A 23,998-nucleotide genomic window follows, 5' to 3' on the forward strand; every position below is an offset into this window, starting at 1 on the left:
CTCCGAGACAGTCAAATGTATCGAGATCACCCCAAGCAGGATCCTTCTTTTCTCTGTTAACAATGCTACCTCACTCTTTACAAATAGCTCTTTTAATACATTCAAGGACTCTATTTCAGCTACCAGAGTTGAGAAGCCTCTACTCAACCCTCACACCCCCGACAAGTCTGTGATCCCAGCGACTCAGGGAGGCTTTGGCAGGAGGACTGAAAGTTCAAAGCCAGCCTCAGCAATTTAGCGGAGCCCTGAGCAACTTAGTGAGACCCTGTCTCAAAAATAAAAAGGGCTGGGGATGTATGTAGCTCAGTGGTTGAGCACCCCTTGGGTTCAATCCAAGGTTTCAAAAGAAAAAACAAAACAAAACAGAAAACTTTATTCAAATTACAAATCTGCTTTGCTTATTCAGGCACTCAGTATTTGGTATAGAGAGGAAGCTGGATGGATCACAGCATCTCGCTCCAGAATTACTCTGAGGAGAAATGGATGAACCATTTATCATCTGACCCCTGGCCCACTATAATGCCAGGATAGCAATCAAGATAGTTTATGTCAAGACAACTAGCTTGAAGTCATCCAGCTGGGCAATGATTCTGACCCTGGCTGCATATCAGAATTTTTTTCCCTTGGCACTGGGGATTGTGCTCGGGGTGCTCAACTACTGAGCTATATCCGCAGACCTTTTTATTTTGAACAGGGTCTTGCTAAGTAACTGAGGCTGGCCTCAAACCTGCAATCCTCCTGCCTCAGCCTTGGGAGCAGCTGGGATTACAGGTGTGCGCTCCATGCCTGAAAGCAGGGAGCTTTTTAAAGCCCAGGCTGCACAACCATCCAATTAAATGTGAATGTCTGGAAGGGGTCTCAGGCAATTCTACTATGCAGCCAAGATAAAGAACTACTGCCTTAGGGTGACAGGTTTCTTAACAGAAAGCATAAGGCCAGTGTCCGTCCAAGCCAGAGGGAGGTAAAAATCTAAGGCCTCCTCCCAGACTCATGAATTTAATATGCTTCAATGAAATTACCTACATATTTCTTACTTTTTTTTTGATATGAGGGATTGAACTCAGGGGCACTTGACCACTGAGTCACATCCCCAGCCCTATTTTGTATTTTAATTAGAGATAGGGTCTCATTGAGTTGCTTAGTGCCTCACCATTGCTGAGGCTGGCTTTGAACTTGCGATCCTCCTGCCTCAGCCTCCCCAGCCACTGGGATTACAGGGGTGTGCTGCTACACCGGTTTCTCGCCTTTTTTTTTTTTTTTTTTTAATTAATCCCTTTGTCCTGAATAGGCAGCAATGCCAACAGTAGGATACTGATGTAGGTTAAGTCTGCACTTTTAAGTATGCATCATAGCAAAATATAAGGGAGCAGGCCTGGGACAAAACTTGGGGCACAATCAATCAAATAAGCCAGAGGGAAAAGTTTTCCTAAAGCAGGAATTAATTCCTGAGTCTAGCATGTTAGCATGGCTCTTAGGTTCAGAACTAGTCTACAGTTAAACACAGTTGTGGGGAACAGATTCACACAGTTTGCCACCTCATCTCCTCACAGGATCCATACTGCAGCAGGAATTACTCTGTTGTCACCTATTCTTTGGAATTTTACATGCTCTGTATTCCCCACTTGCCTACCAGGAGAGTAAATACTTACCCATTAGTACCCAAAAGTGACCCCTAAAACATCTGAAATGACCATGCCCTCATTTCCACTCCTAACTAGAGAGTCCCTCTTAGGTACCACACCACCAGTCCCAGCACCGGAATGAAGAAGTGGAATGCACTCGAGGATTACTGTCACAGGGTCAGCCCTAGTCCCTCGGGTACAGGTAGGCAGGCTGGCTGGACAGTGTGATATGTGCTAGTGCCCCAGACAGGAAATCAGTTGATCGCTGCACTGGATTTTAAGATCAGGTATGCCTAATGGCATTCTATTACTAAAACTGAATTCCATTCAAGTGAAGCCATCTTGACTATTACAACAGTATCAGCATTAAAAACAAGACTCTTTCTCTTTGGAGTGATTAACAAGCAAAACAGCTCATCTGAAAACCCATATCATGCATACGTCCATGTAAGATGTTGGCAGAGCCTCATTATCAGGACAATATGGTTAATATTCCAGTCCTGCCAAAATGGACCACAAATGGCAATTAAAAAAGAAAATTGGCACTCAAACAAATGTTTCACCTCATTCAAAAGCATCCTCAAAAACAAATGGAGCCCACCTCTGCAGGCTATTCTTGGCAAGCAGAAGCCAGAGGACAGAAGCACTAAGCCTCAGTGTTCTGACACTTTTCATTTGGGCAACAAATCAAATATTATCATCTGCACATGACAAGAAGGATTTCAGCCACTGCAGCCTCTATGTTCTGGGCCTGGTTGTCCTTTGCTTGCTACAGAAAGCTCCACTCTTTCTTCAGCCAAGTGCTCAGAGGTAGAGAAGCTGAAGTGAGTTATGGAAGAGAAGCGGGTGGACAGAGGCTGAGGGAATCCAGCTCCTGCCCAAGGGCCATCTTGAATGTGCTCAGTCTCTAGCGGGAGGTAGAACGTTCTCACCGACTCACCTGCCTTCGTTAAATGCCTCTTCCTCACACACACACACAAAACTTGCACACACACAGCTGGCGACTCACAGCACTGCCACTCCCAGCAACTATAAGCCTGCCCGCTGCTCCTTCCACCTAAATCTCACACCAACCCCAGTCCTCCTCAGGTAGATGCAAGCCAAGTTTATTTTTCCGAGGTCTCTACTTTTGCCAGGGTTCTAAATATATATATTTCACTGTAACGCCTACATCTTTTGTCTCTAAAGATCAGCTGCATTCAGTGGGTACACTGTGTTATAACATCTTTGAAAATAGAAAGTGCAAGAAATAATTTTCTTAGCCAAAATACAAAGTTAACAAAAAGCTGTCACAGCCTACTATGCCAAGAATTGAATTTTTAGAATTAATAAGACAACTAACAAAATGCTTCTATGCTACCAAGGTCATGGTGGATGAGTAAATATATTTATAAACATTTATGAAAAGATATTAAGAAAATAGCTAAACTTCCCACAAAAGTTATTTGTGTGAACTATCTTTAGTATACCATTCTGTGTTCAATGCACATGCATATACATTTGGAATTATATTAGTGCTATTTTTACTGGGCCAGTTTTCCAGAAAGAAAACAGGCTAATTTTTTTAAAAAAAATTCAAGTTACATGATTTAAACTTATTTTTGTAAAAATATTAGAAATACCATATAAATTCTAAATATTTATGCTATCTGATAGCCATTCAGAGGTGGATTTTAGCCATACTTTTAGTAACCTCTGATTTAGCACTTGACTTCCAGAGGAAACATTTTAAGCTTTGCTCCCTGCAGCGCATTTCTGTTTGAGTGGTTCTTAACCACTAGAGTTGGGATCTGATGACTTTATAGGAAACTTGGTGGATCACCTTCAAATATGTCATCAACATCTGCTTCAAGAAGTGGCTAAAAGCACACATCTAAACCTTAAGCAATTTCTACTCACTTGGGTTGTTGTGATTGGCTTGAAATGGTTTAGACTTGTGATGCTGAAAAGAAAGAAAATAATGTCAATCTATAAGATTCCCTTTTTTCTGATCTTGTTCTCTTTTTCATTTCAAGACCACAGAGCTTATTTCTCACACAACCAGCAAATGAATTCAAACTTAAGATTCACAGAGACTCTAGAGAAGGACCCAAAAGCTAAAACACAAAGCGTGAGACGTTTCCAAAGACATCACAGGACGATTTTCATTCCCTGGGACTATGTTTTCAAAGGCTTTCACTGTCACAAAGGGCAGATTTTGAGCTAAGTGGATTATACCATGGTGGAAATGAGGATCAAAAAGAAAGTTCTAAGACTCTATTATTTACATTAAAATTTACCCTAATCTTAACATGATAAAATATGATTAATCTTTCTTTTTGGGGGGTGGAAAACCAGGAACTGAACTCAGGGGCACTCAACCACTGAGCCACATCCCCAGTCCTCTTATGTATATTTTTTAGAGGCAGGGTCTCACTGAGTAGATTAACGCCTCACTTTTGCTGAGACTGGCTTTGAACTCACAATCCTCCTTGCCTCAGTCTCTTGAGCTGCTGGGATTACAGATGTGTGCTACTGTGCTCTGCTGAAATGTGATTAGAAAAAACTTAAAACATTCCCTCTCTGGTTATCCACTGCAAATGCCAAAGGTGTCTTTTTCCCTTTCCAGCATTTTGTAGAGCCTGAAATTAAGTCTATGGCCCTGAGCACCTCTTTCATTTCCTGTATTTGCAACTCTTGAGGCCTGACTTTAGACAGAGATCTCCTCCTATGTAATAACCAGAGTTGACCAGTAAGAAGACTCCACCATTAATTCTCCAGGAGGATCCACTGCACAGGGATTGGATAATCTCAATCTTTTCATGTATTGATTTGTGGATGATAATTCATGGAATAGAATTCATTCTCTGCCCATATTTCTTCTCAAGGCAGGGACAGTCTCATTTTTTTCTAATTATTTATCTAATTATTTATTATTATGAATCAACAGAAGTTTAAATAAAGCATTCTAAATCTGACAGATGTAGTCCCACATAAAAAACTTCAGTGACGTGTTATTTAGAATGACAGAGGCTGGTAGCAATCGCTAATTTATAAAGATTAATGACATATAAAACTGGGCAACAGACTTTCCTGTATGAAAGGTAGTAAGAATGGGATGAACCAATTCATCTTTAAGCACAAAATTATGCCAGAGGTGTGAAGGTATAAATGGGACTAAGACAAATAGGTAAAACTTTTACTATTATAACAGTATGATTCATCCAGTTACACAATGGAAACTCCTATTAAAAACAATTTAGTAGCCATATTGTTCCATGCCATAGGAGTTTTTCACCTATTTATAGATCTAAAATTTGACTGTCATTTCTAATAAATCAAATACTCCAACAGTAAGATGGAGTTTATTTGGCTCAGCGTGTATAGTTTTGTAGCTTTACAGTCAAATACAGGTAAATACTCACAATTTTGAACATAGCACAAAATGAAAAAAAATGGAAATTTTGCTATAAATTAAACTTGGCAGGAGGTGGGCAGCTAGGGAAACATGCTCCAGGTATCTCATTCTCCTTGTAGATCTTTTACTGACCAACAGTAGGTACAATAAATGGTTTCCATGGCACTAACAACTGACAAAAGAATCAAGAAAAAACATCAACAAAACAACCTAATGCTACATGTAGGAGATTAAAGATGGTCCCAAATCCCTGACTTGTCTTTCATAAAATGGTAGGGTACTTCCTCTACCTTCAGATCTGAGCTGACCAGACTTCTTTGACCAACAGTATGGTGACTCTTGACAGTTATGGACCTGGCCTTTAAGAGGACTGGAACTTCCTGCCCAGTCTCTCAGAAGCCTGTGTTGCCACATAGCGTCTGACTACCTTCACGAAGAACATAATGGAGAGTCCCTGATACTCAGTGAAAAGGGAGAGAAGGCTTGCTGGGTCTTGCCTTACAGCTCTCTCTACAAAAGGCATCAATCATGTGAATGAGATCATCTTGGACCCTCCAGCCCAGTCCACATCTCCTGAATACCACCAAGTGAGCTGAGGCATCACCACAGGAAGCAGAAAATTTTCCAGTAAGCCCTTCCTTAGTTTCTGATTCACAAAATCATGACATTTAAAATGGTGGCTGCTTTAAGTCACTAAGCTTTAGAGTAGTTCATTATACAGTGACAGGTAACTGGAAAATATCTTTTAGTATTTGCCTTCGTACTAATTTACTCACTCACAATAGACCTAGTAAATGGGTGATAAATCTGAATCAGTGGGCAGTATCCCCAGCAAATATTCACCATTCAGGTCTGCTTAGAGACCAATGGCATTATCTTTTGAAGAACTCTTCTAATCACTTACTCTTCAATTACAAGTTCACAAGAAGCAGTACCGCACTGGCTACTGTATAATCCAGTTCATCCTAACTCATAAGCAAGTGATGCTAGTAGCGAAGACAGTCAGGGCTTTGGAATCAGATTGGTAAATACTGGCTCTGCAATTTACCAGTGTGTAATCTTGGGCCTGCTGGGTTCCTCATTTATAAAATGTGCTATAATTTTACCTACTAGAGGTAACAGTCTATTAAGTGTCAGGTTAGATTGCGGTGCTGAAGATGTGCCCAATTCTTTTCCTCTAAAATGAGGATAATAGCAACGTCCATCTATGGGAGTGTCCTAAGTCTTGGATGAGTTAAGTAAGGTAAAGCACACAGAACCAGGCACACAAGCATGCAAAACAGCTGGCTGTTTTTAATACTGTTATCACCTTGTAGGATTACTGTGAGGATGGACTGCAGTTATGCCACTAAAGTGCTCTGAACTCTTCTTTTTGAACCATTACCTCGGTAGTGAAAAGTGCAGGCTTTTTAAAAGCATGTATCTCAGACTCCAAGCAAGTGGGTTTAGGACTCTCAAGTCTGGGAAGTCACATTTAAACTATGTCTAAAGTCAACTTTGTAATACAAATTCCAGGCATGCTGCCTGGTACCAAAAGTACTGAATATTTATTTAATGGAACAGTTTCTCCTATATATTACCCATCATGGAAGACAAGTGATTTCCAAGAATAGGAAACAGGGTCCCACAAGATACTTTAACTTCTGGCATTATGGATTATTTCAGATCCTAAGATTCACAGTATATTAAATTGTGGTGTAGGTCATACAACAGATGCTGAACACAAGACTCTCTTAACTGGATGGTGTATCCTAGCCTTCTCAACAGGACCTACTGAGTAGGCATGAAAGTAGCAAGCATCAGAAAAGTGTTTTTTTTTTTTTTTTTTTCCATTAAGCACTCTGACTTTCAAATAGCTTTGTTATTTAAAACTTCTGCTACTTGAGCTAGTGGGGTTCCTTTTGCTGGTGAGGATGGGAAGTATTTCTGTTACACAGGTAATGGGAAAGGTATGAGACAAGAAGTTTATTTACATAGGTACCCTCTATCAGGTAATGAATTTCAAGTAACATTTCCTAAGCCCTGTTGTGTGTCACAGTTGAAGAAAGACAGTCTGCCCACATAAAAGAACTGGATAGTCTGTGCAGACATCTTTCAGGTTGGATATCACAGTCCCTATCAATAATTACTTTCTTTGGAATGTAATAAATTCAGATGTCTCAAAAGTACTCATAATATCCAACTCCAGCTTGTCCTGAGCAAGAAAGCCTACTTACTTTGTAAGTAAAGAGACTGGCCCTGGGAAAAGCACCACTGAAAACAAGAAGTCTGTAAAGCACGAGGCCCTGGGCTTGATCCCAGCACCCACTGCAAAACATAAAATATAAAATAAATTAACAAGTCTGAAGACCAGAAAAAAATAAAGGTAGAAAGCAAAGAAGGAAGAAGACTGTAAATTATCAAAGGCGTCACAATGTTGAGCAAACTCCAATGCTTTCTTTCAGTTTCAATTTCTCTCTTAAATCCTATATCCCAGATTAATCAGAATCCCAGGTTAGGGGTTGGGGTTGTGGCTCAGTGGTGGAGAGCTTGCCTAGCACATGTGAGGCACTGGGTTCGATCCTCAACACCACATAAAATAAAGATATCATGTCCATCTACAACTAAAAATATTTAAAAATTTAAAAAATCATTAAAAAAAAAAGGAATCCCAGGTTAATCAGAAAAGTAATACTCCCAAATCCCAAGAACCCATGATTACTATGGTGTAAGTGCTCTAAGACAAGGTAGATCTAATCTAGGCAAACATTCTGGAACTTGATGAGGATTATCTATTATTCTGTCATATTAAAACTTACTAATATCCAATTAGAAAGAAGGCAACTTTAAGAATGAAAAGGTACCCTATAAGAGACAGTCACTCACCTGAACTTCGCATATGCTGGTAGGACTCATAACAAAAAATCAAACTCGGTCAGGAGCAGTGCCACATGCCTGTAATTCCAGCGGCTCGGGAGGCTGAGGCTGGAGGATCTCAACTTCAAAGCCAGCCTCAGCAAAAATGAGGTGCTAAGCAACTCAGTGAGACCTTGCCCTACAAAATAGGGCTGGAGATGTGGTTCAGTGGTTGAGTGCCCCTGAGTTCACTCCCTGGCACCTGCTCCTCCAAAAAAAATCAAACTCATGGTACTGTTTCAGCATAGCTTGGAACACTTTGTCCAAATAAATTCAGAAGCTCACATACTGCTTCCAAATGGGGAGCAATTATATTCTCCTCTTGCATGGATTTCTATTTATTAACACCCTCACATTTTCCATTTTATCCCATCTGATATAGGTAAACTATTTGAACATTAAGAATGAAGATTCATAAAGCAAAAATGTAATGGTCCAATATATGCTCAAAAGAATTATAGACAACATATAGGAAGACAAGTCAAAGAATGTTTCACTGCTTTAAAATATCCAGAAAAAAACAAAAAGGGGGGAAATTTGGCTTTTTACCACTTCACATAGGAATAGACTAAGTTACTTGAGGAAATTAAACTGAAGAGGAAAAAGGTACAGGTTTCTAATCTAGAAAACAGTGCTTTGGACAAGAATCAAAATACCTGTTCATTGGCTGGTTCTGGAGGCATGCCTATAATCCCAGTGACTGAAGAGGCTGAGGCAGGGGGATGGCAAGTTTAAGACCAGCCTCAGCAACTTAGTGAAAGCTTGCCTAAAAATAACTTTTAAAAAGGGGTTGGGGATGTAGCTCAGTAGTAGAGCTTGTACAGGTCCTGAGTTCAGTCCCCAAACCTGCCCAGAAAGAGAAAGTTGGGAGGGGGGTGAGGAGAAAGAAATATGTATACCTAACATGACAGTATGAATAAAAAACCTCAACCAAACTATCATAACAATTTTTGGGAGCAAATCTTCTAAGTCTAATTCAGGAGATTGCAAACTTTTTCTGTCAAATTCCAGACAGTAAATATCTTCAAGCTTTGCTGGCCATGTACTCAACTTCATGATTATAGTGGAAAGAAACTGTAAACCATACCTAGATGAATGGATGTGGCCCTGTTCCAATATGATTTTCTTCATATAGCAGATGGCCTTAGGATTTGAGTCAAGGGCTATGGTTTGTTGAACCCTGACCTAAATTGTAAGTCCTAGGGATGTACTTTGCTAATGGATATGTTCTCAAATTTAGAATTTACCTGACAATTGCTTATTGTCCCGTTTCTGAATCTTATAGTTCAATAGCTCATTAATTTATTTTTTGAGTACTGGGAATTGAACTCAGGGGCAATCTACTATTCAGCTACATCTCCAGACTTGTTTTACATTTTGAGACAGGGTCTCACTAAATTGCCAAAGTTGGCCTTGAACTTGTGGTCCTCCTGCCTCAGCTTTTCAAATTGTTGGGATATAGGTATGTGCCACCGAACCCTGCTCATTTCAATATTTTAAACAATTTCCCATATGGCATAAGTAAAGAACTGTACTTTTAAGGACTAAGATAAGTAAAGACTCATCTGTTATTCTTTGAACAAATAAGGAGAAGGACATTTGAGAAGACAAAAAAAATCATGCCTGTTGGATCTGAAACAAGAACATCTAGGATTCTGACTCCTTTCTGATCGTCTAGTCAAACAAATTTGATCTTCTAGTCAAACAAATTGAAGTTTTCACCAGTTAAAAGAAACATAGTGTCATGTAACAGCTAAAACTTTGTAAAAATTATTTCCCATCTACAGATCACTCAACTATTAGAAAGGAAGTTCTAAATTTCACACTCCACCAAACAAAGTCAGACTTCAACTATGAAATGAGGAAACAGCCTAGGTCTACTTTCATACCACCTTTGTAAAGTCCTGCTTCACTGATTGAGGGAACCCGAAACACCAGAAAGTGCCAAAACACATGAAAATGTTAAGTGCTATCTCTCTTCTTTTCCCATCTTGATCCTTTACAAACTAACTTACTTTTTACACATTTAAGTTTAGCTTTAACTCTTTAGTGTAATAAAATGGTGTGGAGTAGCCTGCAACTTACATAAAATAAAATTCAACTCAGTTCAGAGGTACATATGGTTCTGAGTACAGAGAGAACAAGTCATCAGAAAGAGCCTTTCTGCCTAAGTACAGTGTCACTGGCATGCCAATGCTACGTTTTATACAAGTATCAGAGTTGAGAGAGAATGAAAGGTATATTCTAGAATGAAAATACATCAATGTTGCCATCTGTCGTCTTCTGCTGAGAACACTGGATAGCTCCTTTGCTATTAAGTGCCACTCAGTAAATGAAAACAGTCCCAGTGTTTGCAATTTCATGGCACTGGCACTTAATGATGAATCAGCTCTCATTGCTAATGCTGTTCCCTTCACAAGGTGACACGTGCAAGTTAACGTTTGGTAATGAGTTTTCAGTCCATTTAGTACGTCCTTAAGAGGTATTGTCCACACACCCACCAATACAGGTATTCATTAATGTAGACAGAACTTTACTAACTCCTATAACCCTAGAGTGATGTTAGCTAAGAAGTAGGACAAAATCACAGTGAACCTGGATAAGAATCCTGGATAGATATTTAGAATAATATCTCTTCTAACTAAAATAAGGAAATTGCTTTTAGAAGCTTTAAATTTGTTTAAAGGCTAGCCTGGCTCGAATTTTCATGAACTTCATGGCTCTTGCTAGACCTAAGAGTAGAGAACCAGCGAACATGATTGTGCTGATGTGGTCCAAGATAACCAGGAAGCACTCCATTCACAGTATCAACACAGTAAGAGGATGAAGAGGGGAACCCAGCAAATGCACAGCATCTCCACACCAATTAGACCCTACTTCACGCAGGACATTTTTGCTAACCCTGGATAGAGCACTGACAGATACTGCAAAGTTTCTTGTTACAGAAATTACTGCACTTCACCTTTGTAATTTGGTAATACTTTAAAAGCTCTTTTTTCTCATATATATTCTAAGAAATTAACAAAGCACTAAAGAACTTTTCAGCATACTATTTCTTGGAAATATGGGGGACTTAAAAACTTTTTTGGTAGGCTTATAAGCTCCATCTTCTGTCCTTTCCAGCTTCCTGCCTATGAAATCATGGCAAATTCTGTCATTGAAAGCCTCTTGACTGCTAGCTGAGATGCTTCCCTAAAGATTTGAGTCTAATCTCAACTCCATGTTTTCTATGCCACAGAACACAGCCAATCCTTCACCCTAGCATGCTGTCTGTCACCCAGCTAGGGAGGAGAGGCCCCATGGAGTCTCCTGAAGGCAGACACACCTCAATGCTGCCCTCCAGGGTAGGCTTTTATTAAATGGCAGCATCATTGCAGTCCTCTAAAAAATGAATTTCTACGCTTTTCCAAAAGAGAAAACCTTCCTTTAGTGAAAGAATGCAGCTGTGTGTATATGTACAATTCTCAGATTGCTTAAAGCTACCCTTTGTGTTCTAATTTATCACCAACAAAAAACCAAAAAACAAAACAAGACAAAAAAAAACCACACAACAAAAACAAAACAAAAAAAAGCAACCAACCAAACAAAAAAACCTTTTCTATCCACCTTTCCATGTACCACAAAGTATCTTCAGGAAAGGAGCACATAACTAACATTCTCACAAATGGCTCACCAGTGCAGGAATGACCAGCCTTCTCCCAAATCTCTTTTACAATCATCTATGTCTCTGCACCACAACAATTTCTTAAACTATTACATATTTAAATATTTTTTTAAAAATCAAGAAAGGTGAGAGATTTTTCTCTTGTTATCTGCACTGTGAGTTTTAAGCATCTCTTTGCCTGCATCCCTAAATATTCTAATATTCCTTCTTTTTTCTCTGCGTGCAAATCAGGGCATCAAAAGTTCTACACGTTTGGTAAATTCTTTCTCTCAGTGCTGGATTAAGAATCTTGGAAAAACCCAGAATTACTAAAAAGGTCCCTTGAAGTTTTAAAAATCTTAGGAATGATTAAGTAACCAAACCTGATCAAAACTGATCCCTTGATCATTTATTGCAACATGATTGTGCATGATGTTTTCTGGTAAGTGCCCTGTAGTGTGTTATTAAAAATCAAAGTTCTTGGAGTCATCAGCAATTTGCTGATGGTTGGTTTATGAATTTCTAGGTTTGCAGACCCGAGACATAGATTTAAGTGAGGTTCTTCATTGGACTGAAAATATAAACTACTACATATGTAGAAGTAAATGAAATTGTGGTTGCAGTAAGAACAATAGTGCTGAATCTCTTCAACCACAATATTGCAGGAAAAAATGTGTTTAAAACTTCATATAAAAGTTATCAAATGTGAAGACCTGTGGATTTAAAAATACAACCCAGGTTCATTTCACTGGAAAGTGACATTTCTGATGTACAATATTGCTGTAATGTGAAACTAGGAGCCAAAGAGACTGGATGAAACTTTGGTAGTCAGCCTAACATGTTAATTCATCTGAACTAGAGCCATTTCCTTAACACCAAAGGATGCATGAGTACTATGCTGTACAAATACCAGTCAGGAAGCTGCAGTTTGGCTCTGTGCTCTTCGACATCTGTTAAACATAAAATACTTCCTTCCCTGCTTCTCCTCAATATATCACTCAAGCCCCCAAGTGCAGCTGTACCTACTGCAAACACTTTGCTGCTCATTTCACTTGCAGTTGCCTAAAGTGCTTCAGGTGAGGCTGCCCACTAGAATACTGCTCCAACATGGCTGAGGACATGAATTGATCAGGCAAAGTATCAGATGCCTAGTCAGGGCAAAGATAAAGTCTAACCTTGCAGAACAGCAAGAACCACCAGTATTCACTCGTTTTTTTCTTGATGTGAAAATGCACATTCCGGCAGGGAAGGAAGAGGAGAGATACTTCCTTCGCACCATCATGACTACCTCCTTCTCTCTTGTGGCTGGCTGCTTCAGATGGCCAAGGCTCCTCTTGCATTTTTTAGATCCGGGCAATTACAGCCACCAAGATGATATGGACCAAAGTACAGTGTTCAAACACAACTGGTAGATAAATGACCATTTATCATAGTTTTGATAAAAAAATGTTTTTCTTATAAAGTTAACAAACCAAGGCTGTTGATCCCTGAATTAGAAAGTTGATTTGCTTGATTTTTTCCAAAGTGTGAGGAGGGAAGGAGGAGGGGAGGAGCCTTTAGTGCTTCTGTGTGTGTTGTTGATCCTCTAGTTTGGCAACATCTTGGGAGCATCTTCTGGTCTAATGAGGTGGCATTTTGTGAATCTAAGTACGAGTCCATGGCCCTGATACAGGCTGCTTACGGACCAAAGGGGAAGAGGGTCTGCCCCCTCCCCCTCAATATCTCAATCTGGCCCAGTTGTGGACACAGAGCCCTGGGCAGTTTCCCCAGGAGCAACTGTCTCTTCCCGGGAAGGTGACTCTTCTTCGGCTTGTCCTCGAGATGTGACAGTTGTTTCAGGAGAGATGCTGTGAGGCCCCTCCAGGGGTATACAGCCAGGGTGGTTTTTACGAAAGTGCTGATTCAAGATGGCCTGGAAGGGGAAACTTTTGCCACAAACATGACAGTGAAAGGGCTTGTTGCCTGTGTGCTTGCGTATATGATACTCTAGCTGATCTTTCCGGGTATACTTCTTACCACACATGCGGCAGACAAATGGCGTGATCCCCATATGCAGGCGCATATGGCGGTCTAGGCTCCCCTTTTGGTTAAAAGATTTGGCGCAGTAGATGCAGGTGAGACGGGGGTTGTATCGGAACCACCGTTCAGATACTTCCTGTTCTCGGAGATACTCTACATAGCCACTTACTCCCATCATTGCTGATTCTTCTACCTGTGCCAGGAGAGAAAAAATAAGCAAGAACAAACACATATTATTAAGCATACATGTTAAAAGCAATCATATTATTCTATATATATTTACATATATGTGTGTGTGTGTGTGTGTGCATACATATATGTACGTATATGTATTTTTTTAAATGGCACTGGGGATTGAACCCAGGGTTTCATGAGTGCTAGGCAAGTGCTTGACCCCTGAGCTTCTTCCCTTGCTCTTTTCTTACATTTTACTTTCTGAGATAGGGTCTTGGTAAGGCTGGCCTCCAACTTGTCATCCTCCTGCCTCAATCTTCTGAGTAGCTGAGATTACAGACATGCACCACCACACCCAGTTTTTTCTGATTAACTAAAATATAAATTCAAACACCACATATGATATGCAGCCAATGGTTACGATGTCAGACAGTACAGAATATATAACGGCAAACATAATATAAATTATAACATCATTATTATTACCATATTTCAACCAGCAGCAGCTAACTTTATAAATTTGTAGGTGATGGTATACCCTTCTACCCCAAAATATTTTTTGATACCATATCTACCGATTACCTTAATTCTAAAGACTACTCAAGTTGGGCATGGTGGTGCATGTCTGTAATCCAAGTTACTAGGGAGGCTGAGGCAGGAGAACCATAAGTTGGAGGCCATTCTTGGTAACTTAGTGAGACCCTATTTCAAAACAAAATAAAAAGGGCTGTGGATGTAGCTCAGTGGTAGAGTGCCCCATGGTTTAATCCCTAGTACTGCAAAAAACAAAACAAACAAAAATAAGGGCTGGGGTTGTAGTTCAGTGGTAGAGCGCTTGCCTAGCATGTGCTCAGCACCACATAAAAATAAATAAAATAAAAATATATTAAAAAAAGAAAAAATAAGATTACTCAAAGTTCACCTGACTTTAGAGTGAGGTTTCTGGGAGGGAGTAGGAATATATTCCTTTTGAGATTATTTAAAAGTTTTAGATTTATAAATGCTTTCAGTTCAAAATTCTATATTAGGGCTGGGGAGATAGCTCAGTTGGTAGAGTGCTTGCCTTGCAAGCACAAGGCCCTGGGTTCAATACCCAGCACTGGAAAAAAAAAAAAATAAAAAAATTCTATATTAAGCTGTCACCACTCAGAAATTACTGACTTTTTAGCCTGTTGACTTCTAAAGTTATTATGTTAAAAAAAAAACTTAAAAAATATGTTGGAAGGAATTACATATGTTTAGCAGAGGCTGGAGTACCAAGGCAAATAGGATAAAATGTCAGAGCTGACTCTAGATTAACTAGAGAAAGTCTACCTGGTTAGTAATGAACCTATTAAATTGCATGCCTTTTATTTATTTATTTTTTGGGGTAAAAGAACACAATACCTTTGTTTTATTTATTTTTATGTGGTGCTGAGGATCAAATCCCATGCCTCAGACATGCTAGGCAAGTGCTCTATCACTGAGCTACAACTCAACCAAATTTCCTGTCTTTTAATTTCTAGACATGCATTTTGTCTCCTTCTTCATGTTAGCTGAAAGTGCTCTTTTTATAAAGCATTTCCAACAGAGGCAATTCTTAACAGGTTTGAGAAGCAGCAAGTTAAGTCAAAGGCTAAAGAGGAAGGCTGAAGTTTTAAGATTATTTCTGATTCGTTTTATATAACATTTCTTTCTGTTTCATTTCCCTGGATAATCAAAACAAAAATCACAGAAAGAATGATGAATTGTGCCACTAAAAAGTCTTAGGTGATGAAGGACAAAGCACAGGATAACTTCTATAGGATTAGTTCTCCCATTCATAAGCTTTGCCAACTTTTAAGGTTCTCATGAGAATCAAACATGGTAAGTTTACCCTGGAATAAATTCTTAAAATTTTGCTTATTTATTTATTTTTTGGCAGGGTCTCATTACGTTGCCCTAGACTCAAACAATCCTCTTAAGTCAACTTCCTATGTAATTGGGACCAGATGCTGGCCACCACACCCAGCTACCCTGAAATATTTTGAATGCATAATATTTTTGAGCCGCTGGATTACAGGCATGCACCACTGCACCTGGCATGAATACATAATATTACATACAATTAAGGGTGCTGACACCTGGATTCAAATTCAAGTTCCATTTATTATGTTACCTTGAGTAAGTTATTTAACTACTCCATTCCTTAGTCTGCTTATCTCCAAAATGAATATAACAATAACCATCTCCCTCACAAGTTGCTTTGAGCACTGAATGAGTAAAGTGCTTAATGTAGCTCAGTAACTATTAGTTATTATTAAACATTGCCTATACACATGCATATATATGAAAAAATATTTTTTTCCTGACCTGTTTCCTCCTTGTTCAGCAGCACCTGACCAACTTCGAACTCATATTATTTGTAACCTTGAGAATATGATTCCATAAATATCCTTCCCAACATTAAGGAAAGAAGTAGTGTCCACATGCAGAAGGTAATGCATTTTAGTAAATACTGATGAGCTATGATCATAAAAATCATTCATTATGATCAATCTCATTTAAAAGGCTATTGCAGTAAAGCTGCAATAGGAGAAAATAAATGAACAAACTCTAGAGTTATTATCATCTAGGTCCTTGTCAGGCAGCAATGTATCTTTCATAGTTTTCTTACTTTGAACTTTAAAAAGGAATAATGGCAATAAATGGTTGTCTCCTGTTCTCTAAGATGCCCCTTAAAGGTGAATTATTTCACTCCCCCACATGGCAATACTGTATTGATTGTGAACTCTGTATGCATAGGGACATTCTGCTTTGCCAAACAGGGATTCAATCAGTAACTTTTTTTTCTTTCCATAATGGGGATTGAACCCATGAGTGCTCTGCTACAGAGCAAAATCCACAGCTGTTTTAAGTTTATGCTTTGAGACAGGGTCTCACTAAATTCCCAGGTTGGCATTGAACTGATGATCCTCCTGCCTTAGCCTCCTGAGTAGCTTGGAATATAGGGGTATGGCACCATGCCCAGCTTCAATAACTACTTCTTAGTGAATTATTTCATAAAAAGAATATATTCCATATAAATAATTGATTTCCACATTTTCTAAAACAAACCATTATCAGTCCAGATGCTTGACGTGGACTTCAAAGACTCTCATCATCCTTATCTTTTTATTAATAGTAATCACAAAGAATTGAAGGGGCTTTGAAAATAATGACTTTGTACTTTAATGTTATTTAAAGATCTCCAAAGTTGGGAATTCCATTTTTTTTCCAAATCGTGGATTTCACAAGCAACTAAATAACCCGTTTAGCAGGTGCAGCCACCTTATGACATGTGCACAATGACCAAGTAAAAGCACTACTGTACTGAGAGGTAAAATTCCTGACAGAGAAACAATGCCATTAATATAAAGATCTGATAAAACAATGTCAGAGATGTGCTTTCAAGGAGATTTCAACAGGAGATGCACTGTGAAAGCAAATGAGAAAGGAACAACTCACATGAGTCAGATGAGAAGTAGGAAGAATTATATTGCACCCTCTGTAAATGCTAAATAGTGGTTTAAGCAAGAATAAAAAACTGGGTTAATTATGGCCGACGGAACTAGAAGTTGAGCTCAATGAGGACCCAGGAAGAATGAGGGCTTTCACATACACAGTGAAAGAAATAATATGATGGGGTTGTGACACACAGAGAAAGTGACTGAGATGGACAGCAAACGCCAATGAGTGGTAGGAATTGTTGGGTTAAAAAGATTACAAATTATGTAGAAAATTAGGTCAAGTATTTTTAACTTTCACATGGCAGAAAAAAGAGAAAGCTGCAGAAGGTTTTTGAGTAAAGGAATGACTTTATTTATTGTTTTAGTACCAGGGATTGAACTCAGGGGCACTTGATCATGGAGCCACACCCCCAGCCCTATTTTGTATTTTATTTAGAGACAGGTTTTCACTGAGTTGCTTAGCACCTCTTTTTTGCTGAGGCTGGTTTGAACTTGAGATCTTCCTGCCTCAGCCTCCCAAGCTGCTGGGATTATAGGCACGTGCCATCTCGCCCAGGAATGACTTCAGTAGTCTGTTGTAGTTTATTCATCCCTATAATCAGGAAGTCCTTCAAGTTTATCAAAATTTGTTCTCAATGCCAGGTGCAACAGTAAATACCTATAGTCCTAGCTACTTAGGAGGCTGAGGCAGGAGAATCACAAGTTTGAGGTCAGTCTGGGTGGCTTGGCAAGAGCCTATCTCAATATAAAAAATTAAAAGGGCTGGAGACACAGCTCGGGAGTAAAGCACTCCTGGGTTCAATTTCCAGTACAACCCCCCCCCCCAAACACAAAACAAAAAACAAAAAACAAAAACAAAATAATAAAGTTCTCATAATGTAAACCCTGCCCTGTTCTGGTCCTCTGTGGTAGGCTAAACTAAGTGAGGAGCAGACTCAATACGCTTTCATATATGTTCAGGCATACATATCACCATATCACCCTTAATATCATCTCCAGACAGTACTGCTTAAATTTTCTATTCCTTAATAGTCTATATACCTTTTGTTTCAGCCAGGTAAACAATCTTGCATAATCCAATTCTTATCTTTATCCCATCTACAAATGGAGTAAGTTACCTGTTCCTAATTTTTTAAAAAATTGCATCTATAGCTGGGCAGGGTGGTGTGTGTCTACAGTCTCACCTACTTGGGAAGCTGAGGCTGAAGGATGTCTAAGTTCAGTAGTTTGATGCCAGCCTGGGCAACATAGTAAGACACCTCATAAAAAACAAAAAACAAAAACAACAAAAAAACAAAAAAACTCAAACAAACTTAAATTACTGATTTCGGTAATTTTAGTAACTGATTTGACACTGATTTTAGTTAAGATGTTAAGTATAACTATTTCCAGAAAACTGTTACTGAAGTCTATGTATGTCTTAGATAGATACGTGTTTTTTTTGTATTCACTCACCTGTCTTATCTCTTCCCCCTTGAAGCTGCTATAATTGTCTCATTACTGTATTTATCTGTCTAACCAATTACCTTTATATGGTTATCACACCATATTTGAGAGAGAAAGAGAAAAAGGGCCCCAATTAAGAAAGTAAACTATTTTTCCTCCAAGCTCTTCACATTTTCTTTAAAACCTTATCAAAACTAAAAAAAATTAGTTTTGTAACAACAACTGTTATTACTATACCATGTACACCATAAATATCCAGTGGTTTAAATAACAAAATACAAGTATAATGCAGAGGTTTAAAAAAATTATCCATGCAATCTTAATCTACCAGTGCTTTCTTTTAAAAGGCAAAAGTATTTAATTTACTGTGTTCTACTTGGTGAGTTTACTACTTTCTAAAAGCTCTATCTTCAATGATAGAAATTCTTGAGGAAAAAAACAGACAATATTAATTAACTTATAGTAGTTGCTAAAGAAAAGAGAAGATATCATTCCTGTCCTTTCTAGAATACTAGTCTAAAAAAAGATTCAGGAAGCTGGGTACAGTGGTGCACACCTGTAATCCCAGCAACTTGGAGGCTGAGGCAGAAGGATTGCAAGTTTGAGGCCAGTCTTGGCAACTGAGTGAGCCCCTTAGCAACATAATGAGACTCTCTCAAAATAGAAAATAAAACAGCTGAGGCCACAGCTCGTTGGTAAAGAACACCCGGGTTCAATTCTCAATACAAAATTTACAAAAAATTCTGGAATAAATGAAAAAAATAAATGCATACAAAATAGCACACATTTGAAAATGCATAAAGCATTCTATTTATAAATACATACTATTCTAAATTAGCTACTGTGTATAGTGTCATACTCTCACACACACAAAATCATACTCTTTCTATTCTGGGTTCTAAATTACCTGCATGTAGTTTTTAGGGGTTAATTTTACTCTCAGGGATATGGATTTGCCCCTATAATCAGGAAAGAGTATCACAATCTTGCTATTTTTTTTTTTTTTTTTCTGCTTCCCAAACTCTACTGAAGTAAAAAATGTATTTTTGGCAAGCTCATAAACAAGAATAAAGTAATCAAATATGGTATTTCTTTGGCAGGGCCAATGTTACCATCTACATCTTTCCTTTCTTATTTACTACATTCTGTTCAGACACAGTGGCAACTCCTCCAACTACACAGCAGCTGTAAGCCCACAACAACGTACCTGGGAGCTTGGCTGCTTGGGCTCATCCACTCTCCCAGGAGACTCACTTCGGGCTCTGTGTCTCTCAGCCAAGGGGACAACACTGCCGGAGGGGCTGAATCTGTTGGAGAGGAGCATAAAGGTACTAACAGAAAAGTGGTGGCTGAGGAAGGGACAACAAAGCAACTGATGACTGAAAAATACTTTCAGAGTCAATATAGGACCTGGTTTGAAGAAAGGTACGAAAGGTCTGTCCTACTAAATAAAAAAAACAAACAAAAGGACATAGCAGATCGTATGAGCTGGTGAAGCTATAGCTAAATATAACCCTGTATAAGTACTGGGAAAGGGGTAAAAGTATAAATAAAAACTGGTTCTGTAACTATTGGGTTGTTGGTTGTTCTTTCCCCTAGACCCCACTATAACCTGTTACATATTTCAGACTGTTGATAGAAATCATAGAAAATAAAAATCCTTGCATTTAAGTTGATACTACTTCTGGTGCAGTTCTAACATAGGAAAACACAGTGCTAACACTGGGATCAATAAGTTCAATGCTCAAGAATATTTTAACTACTAAGGATACACTTAATAGTTAAGTACTCAAATCAAGACCACCTGAACTGGGTGCGGTGGTACATGCTTGTAATCCCAGCTTCTTGGGAGGCCGAGGCAGGAGGACTGCAAGTTCAAAGCCAGCTTCAGCAAAAGTGAAGTGATAAGCAACTCAATGAGACCCTGTCTCTAAATAAAATACAAAATAGGGCTGGGATTCTGGCTCAGTGGTCAAGTGCCCATAAGTTCAATCCCTGGTACCAAAACAAAACAAAACAAAAAAACAAAAAAAACCTCAACCTGAAGTGGATACAGTATACTATCTGAATGTGTGGAACAGTACCATCTCTTAAGATCAGCTATACACCAAAGAAACAGCTTCCTTAGTTTTCACTGCTCAATTTTAATTAATTAATGAATGAATTTTTTGGCACCAGGATTGAATCCAGGGGCGTTTACTCATTGAGCCCTTCTTTATTTTCATTTTGAGACAGATCTTGCTAAGTTGCTGAGGCTGGCTTTAAACCTGCCTTAGCCTTCTGAGTTGCCAGGGTTACATGTGCACACTGTGCCCAGCTAATTTTTATTTATTTTTAAAAGGCAAAAGAACAAATATTAAAATCTAAATTCTTTCTTTCTTTCAATTGGCTTAGATTAAAACTAGTGCTAGTTCCACCAAAGAGAAATGTTCTAACAAATTTGATGTATTAGAGACATGTCACAGTAGTGCAGGTGAAAAAAGGACACTCTCAGGTCTGTGGTAGCAACCTTCATCTGTGAAAGATAACAGGTGAGAGAGCACCAAATGACAAGTGATAATAAGAATGAAGAATATCCAAAAAGCTTTTCTCTGGAATTACTGTACTGTGTTGACACTAATGCGAAAAGAACAATCACTGATGATACCATACTTCCTCTAATTTGGTAGTTGGGGACAAAAATAAGTGCATAGGCCACCTACCTGTGTGATAACACACCAAGGAAGGGCAGTGCTGCCAGGTTCCCAGCTGATGATCAGTTCCCCTCCTGGAACCTTGAGGAAGCCCTGGCAATGACTGATCCTAGTGTGGCTGCAGATGCTATTCTGATTCACGGAAGTGTCTAACTTTACCACAGTTCTCACAACATCGTGAATACGTCATGACTAGGAGTTTCCTGCTTTAAAAAAATAAGAATGCAGGTCTTTTGGACACCTCAATTCCCCAACATCAACTTATTCTAGCTAAGAACATCTGGTAAAGATGTGTCTGAACCACACAGAAGACCCTTTTAGTGATGTGTGTACAACAGCCATTAGAAGGGAAAAAAACCCCAGAACTTACCTGTCAACTTCACTGCTTGTTGGCCGAGCCACCTTGGCTCCTGAAGACCCTAAAGTGTAACTCTCCTGTCCTACAGAACCATGGCCTGTGGTGTCAATCACCATGGCTGTTACCTCCTCTGCACTACTCCCATCTTCTCCAGAAGGCTGATTCTCAGGCCCAAGCCACTCCTCCAGATTTTCGGTTTTGATGTGCACTGCTCCAAGAACCCTAACTTCATCATCACTCCGGCCCCCCCGATCTGCAACTCCTGTCTCCACGTACCACTGTCCTGCTCGGTTGATTCGAAGAATGGGCTCCCGGCTTTCTACATCAGAACTCGGTTCAATTATCTGAGGGCTGGTGGACTCCTCAGGAGGACTTAGCTCTCTAATATCCAGCACAGCACTAACCTGTCCTCGCCGGTTTCCCTTTGGGGTATTATGTCGTGGGCTAAGGGACCGGTTTAGATTTGGTGTAACCCTGTGAGACTCTGGAGGTCTCTCTTGATGCTTTGTCCTTGTTTGACTTAACTCTGCTTCAACCTCCGCCACATTAATTTTGAAATGAATGCCCTCTAGGATCTGTGTACATTTGTCTATAATATGCTGCATTTGTAGAAAACTGGCAGCTGTAAGGTAGCTGATGATATCTGCCAGTTGCAGGCATATCCGCCCCGTGTAACAGAAAGAAAGGAGTTGTTCAAAAACAGTAGGGTTCTTGATGACTGAAATGGAGACAGTACTCATTTCATTCAAGGACATGTGATCCCGGAAATAGGGGGAGCTGGCAGCCAGTACCACTTTGTGAGCCCGAAAAGCTTGTCCTTGCACATTGACCACAATATCACAGAGACGGCCCTGCATGCGCAATTGGTTCAGATGGCTCAGGACAGAGTTGCTGAAGTCAGGGATCTCCAATTGTATGTTCCCACCTTTCTCCATGGTCGTGCCTGAAGGGGCAGGCAGGCATTCAACCCTGCTGAAAAATACCAAATTCTTATTAGTAGTTATAATTTTATTACCCTGATGCTTTCTAGTTCAAACATCCTTAAAAATATATTATTTGGTAAAATCTCCAACTTCCAAAAGATACCTTCCTTATGTTGAGATACAGAAATCATATTACCAATAGTTTTTTCACAGAAAGATACAGTTAAAATAAAAAAAGCAATCATTAGACTTCTAAAAATTCAAATTATGATTATGCTTTCTTTATACAATAGCAAAACAAATTCAACAAAAGGGAGCAGGGGCATTAATCGTAATGTATTTGCAGATGGAATACAAAATCTCATGACAATGTTACAACTTTCTTTGGAGGAGGAGAGCTTTTTGAATCAATGTAACTACTTATGGATAGATTGGATACACCTCAACATTTTACAATATGCTGCATGAGTTATGCTTATTACATTGTAAAGTGACTAATATCCCATATGAATGTAGGCCAATATTTTTAAGTTTAGGAGTCAGACCTTCCACAGTAAGCCTTTGGATATGGGGCTCTGAGGCGAACACTACTTTAGGAAAAATCCCGCAACTGTCAGGACTCAAAACAAAACGCAGAGAACTTCAAAGTTCAGTTCTCAAAGTTAGGTAAGGTTATGAAATCTGCCTCTATTCGAATTTGAAGTTGGGAATTTCAGAGTGGTGATGATACTCTGATCCTACAATTTAGTTCCCTAGAGCTGGTAACAATATAACATTTACAAGTATGACCAAAACGTTTACACTGAAAGACTGCAACTGCATTCGATTGTCTTCAAAAGTTTAGAGTACAGTTTGTATAAATCCCCAAAAGAAGGCAATGCTTTAAGTCCAGTGTACCTCCATTTATCTACAACTTTATACTCATAGTTGCATATGCCTCCAGGAACTTATCCCGAGAAGCTCACAGCATTGCCCCGCATTGACAACACATTTATCAGTAAACAGGGAAGTGTATACACTGCTTTCAAGAACCAACTTTAGCCAATCTGACCTTTTTCCAAAGCGTTATTGTTTGTTTTGAAACTTTTAATCCAATAAGAGCCTCTGTCGATGCCATCATGAATTCAGATGTGTTTATTTTGGAGCCTACACCAGCGCCTTTTTTGTTTGCTCTTTCCGGCAATTCCCCAGTGAGGAGGAAGACCCTGGAGTAAAGTCTTTCTCTACCGTCGGCACTGGAGGAGTGAGAGCTGCAAGAGGGAGAATCGGGTTCGCCATGGGGTTGGCCGCTCTGAACTTGAGCAGCTTTCGTCTGCGTTGGGAAGCGTGGGGAGAGGGAACGGGCTGCGGGGCGACAAGTC

At 39.3% G+C, this 23,998-nt stretch overlaps 1 protein-coding gene across 4 annotated transcripts; it reads right to left on the reverse strand.

The window, feature by feature from the left end:
- Nucleotides 1-1,146: 1,146 nt before the first annotated feature.
- Zbtb37 (zinc finger and BTB domain containing 37) lies at nucleotides 1,147-23,969 on the reverse strand. Of its 4 annotated transcripts, XM_047520306.1 has the most exons (6): nucleotides 23,689-23,969; nucleotides 21,727-22,683; nucleotides 19,871-19,970; nucleotides 12,733-13,769; nucleotides 7,236-7,326; nucleotides 1,147-3,564 (listed from the first exon to the last, which is right to left on the reverse strand). In XM_047520306.1, the coding sequence occupies exons 2-4, from the start codon at nucleotides 22,647-22,649 to the stop codon at nucleotides 13,281-13,283; spliced, it is 1,512 nt and encodes a 503-aa protein (XP_047376262.1). In that variant the 5' UTR covers nucleotides 22,650-22,683; nucleotides 23,689-23,969; the 3' UTR covers nucleotides 1,147-3,564; nucleotides 7,236-7,326; nucleotides 12,733-13,280. The 4 variants fall into 4 exon arrangements, with proteins under 4 accessions (XP_047376262.1, XP_047376263.1, XP_047376260.1 ...); XM_047520307.1 differs by lacking the exon at nucleotides 7,236-7,326; XM_047520304.1 differs by lacking the exon at nucleotides 1,147-3,564 and having other exon boundaries at nucleotides 6,800-7,326.
- Between the last annotated feature and the right edge of the window lie 29 nt (nucleotides 23,970-23,998).

This window comes from Sciurus carolinensis, chromosome 12 (genome assembly GCF_902686445.1).
Source record: "Sciurus carolinensis chromosome 12, mSciCar1.2, whole genome shotgun sequence".
NCBI classification, from domain to species: Eukaryota; Metazoa; Chordata; class Mammalia; order Rodentia; family Sciuridae; genus Sciurus; species Sciurus carolinensis.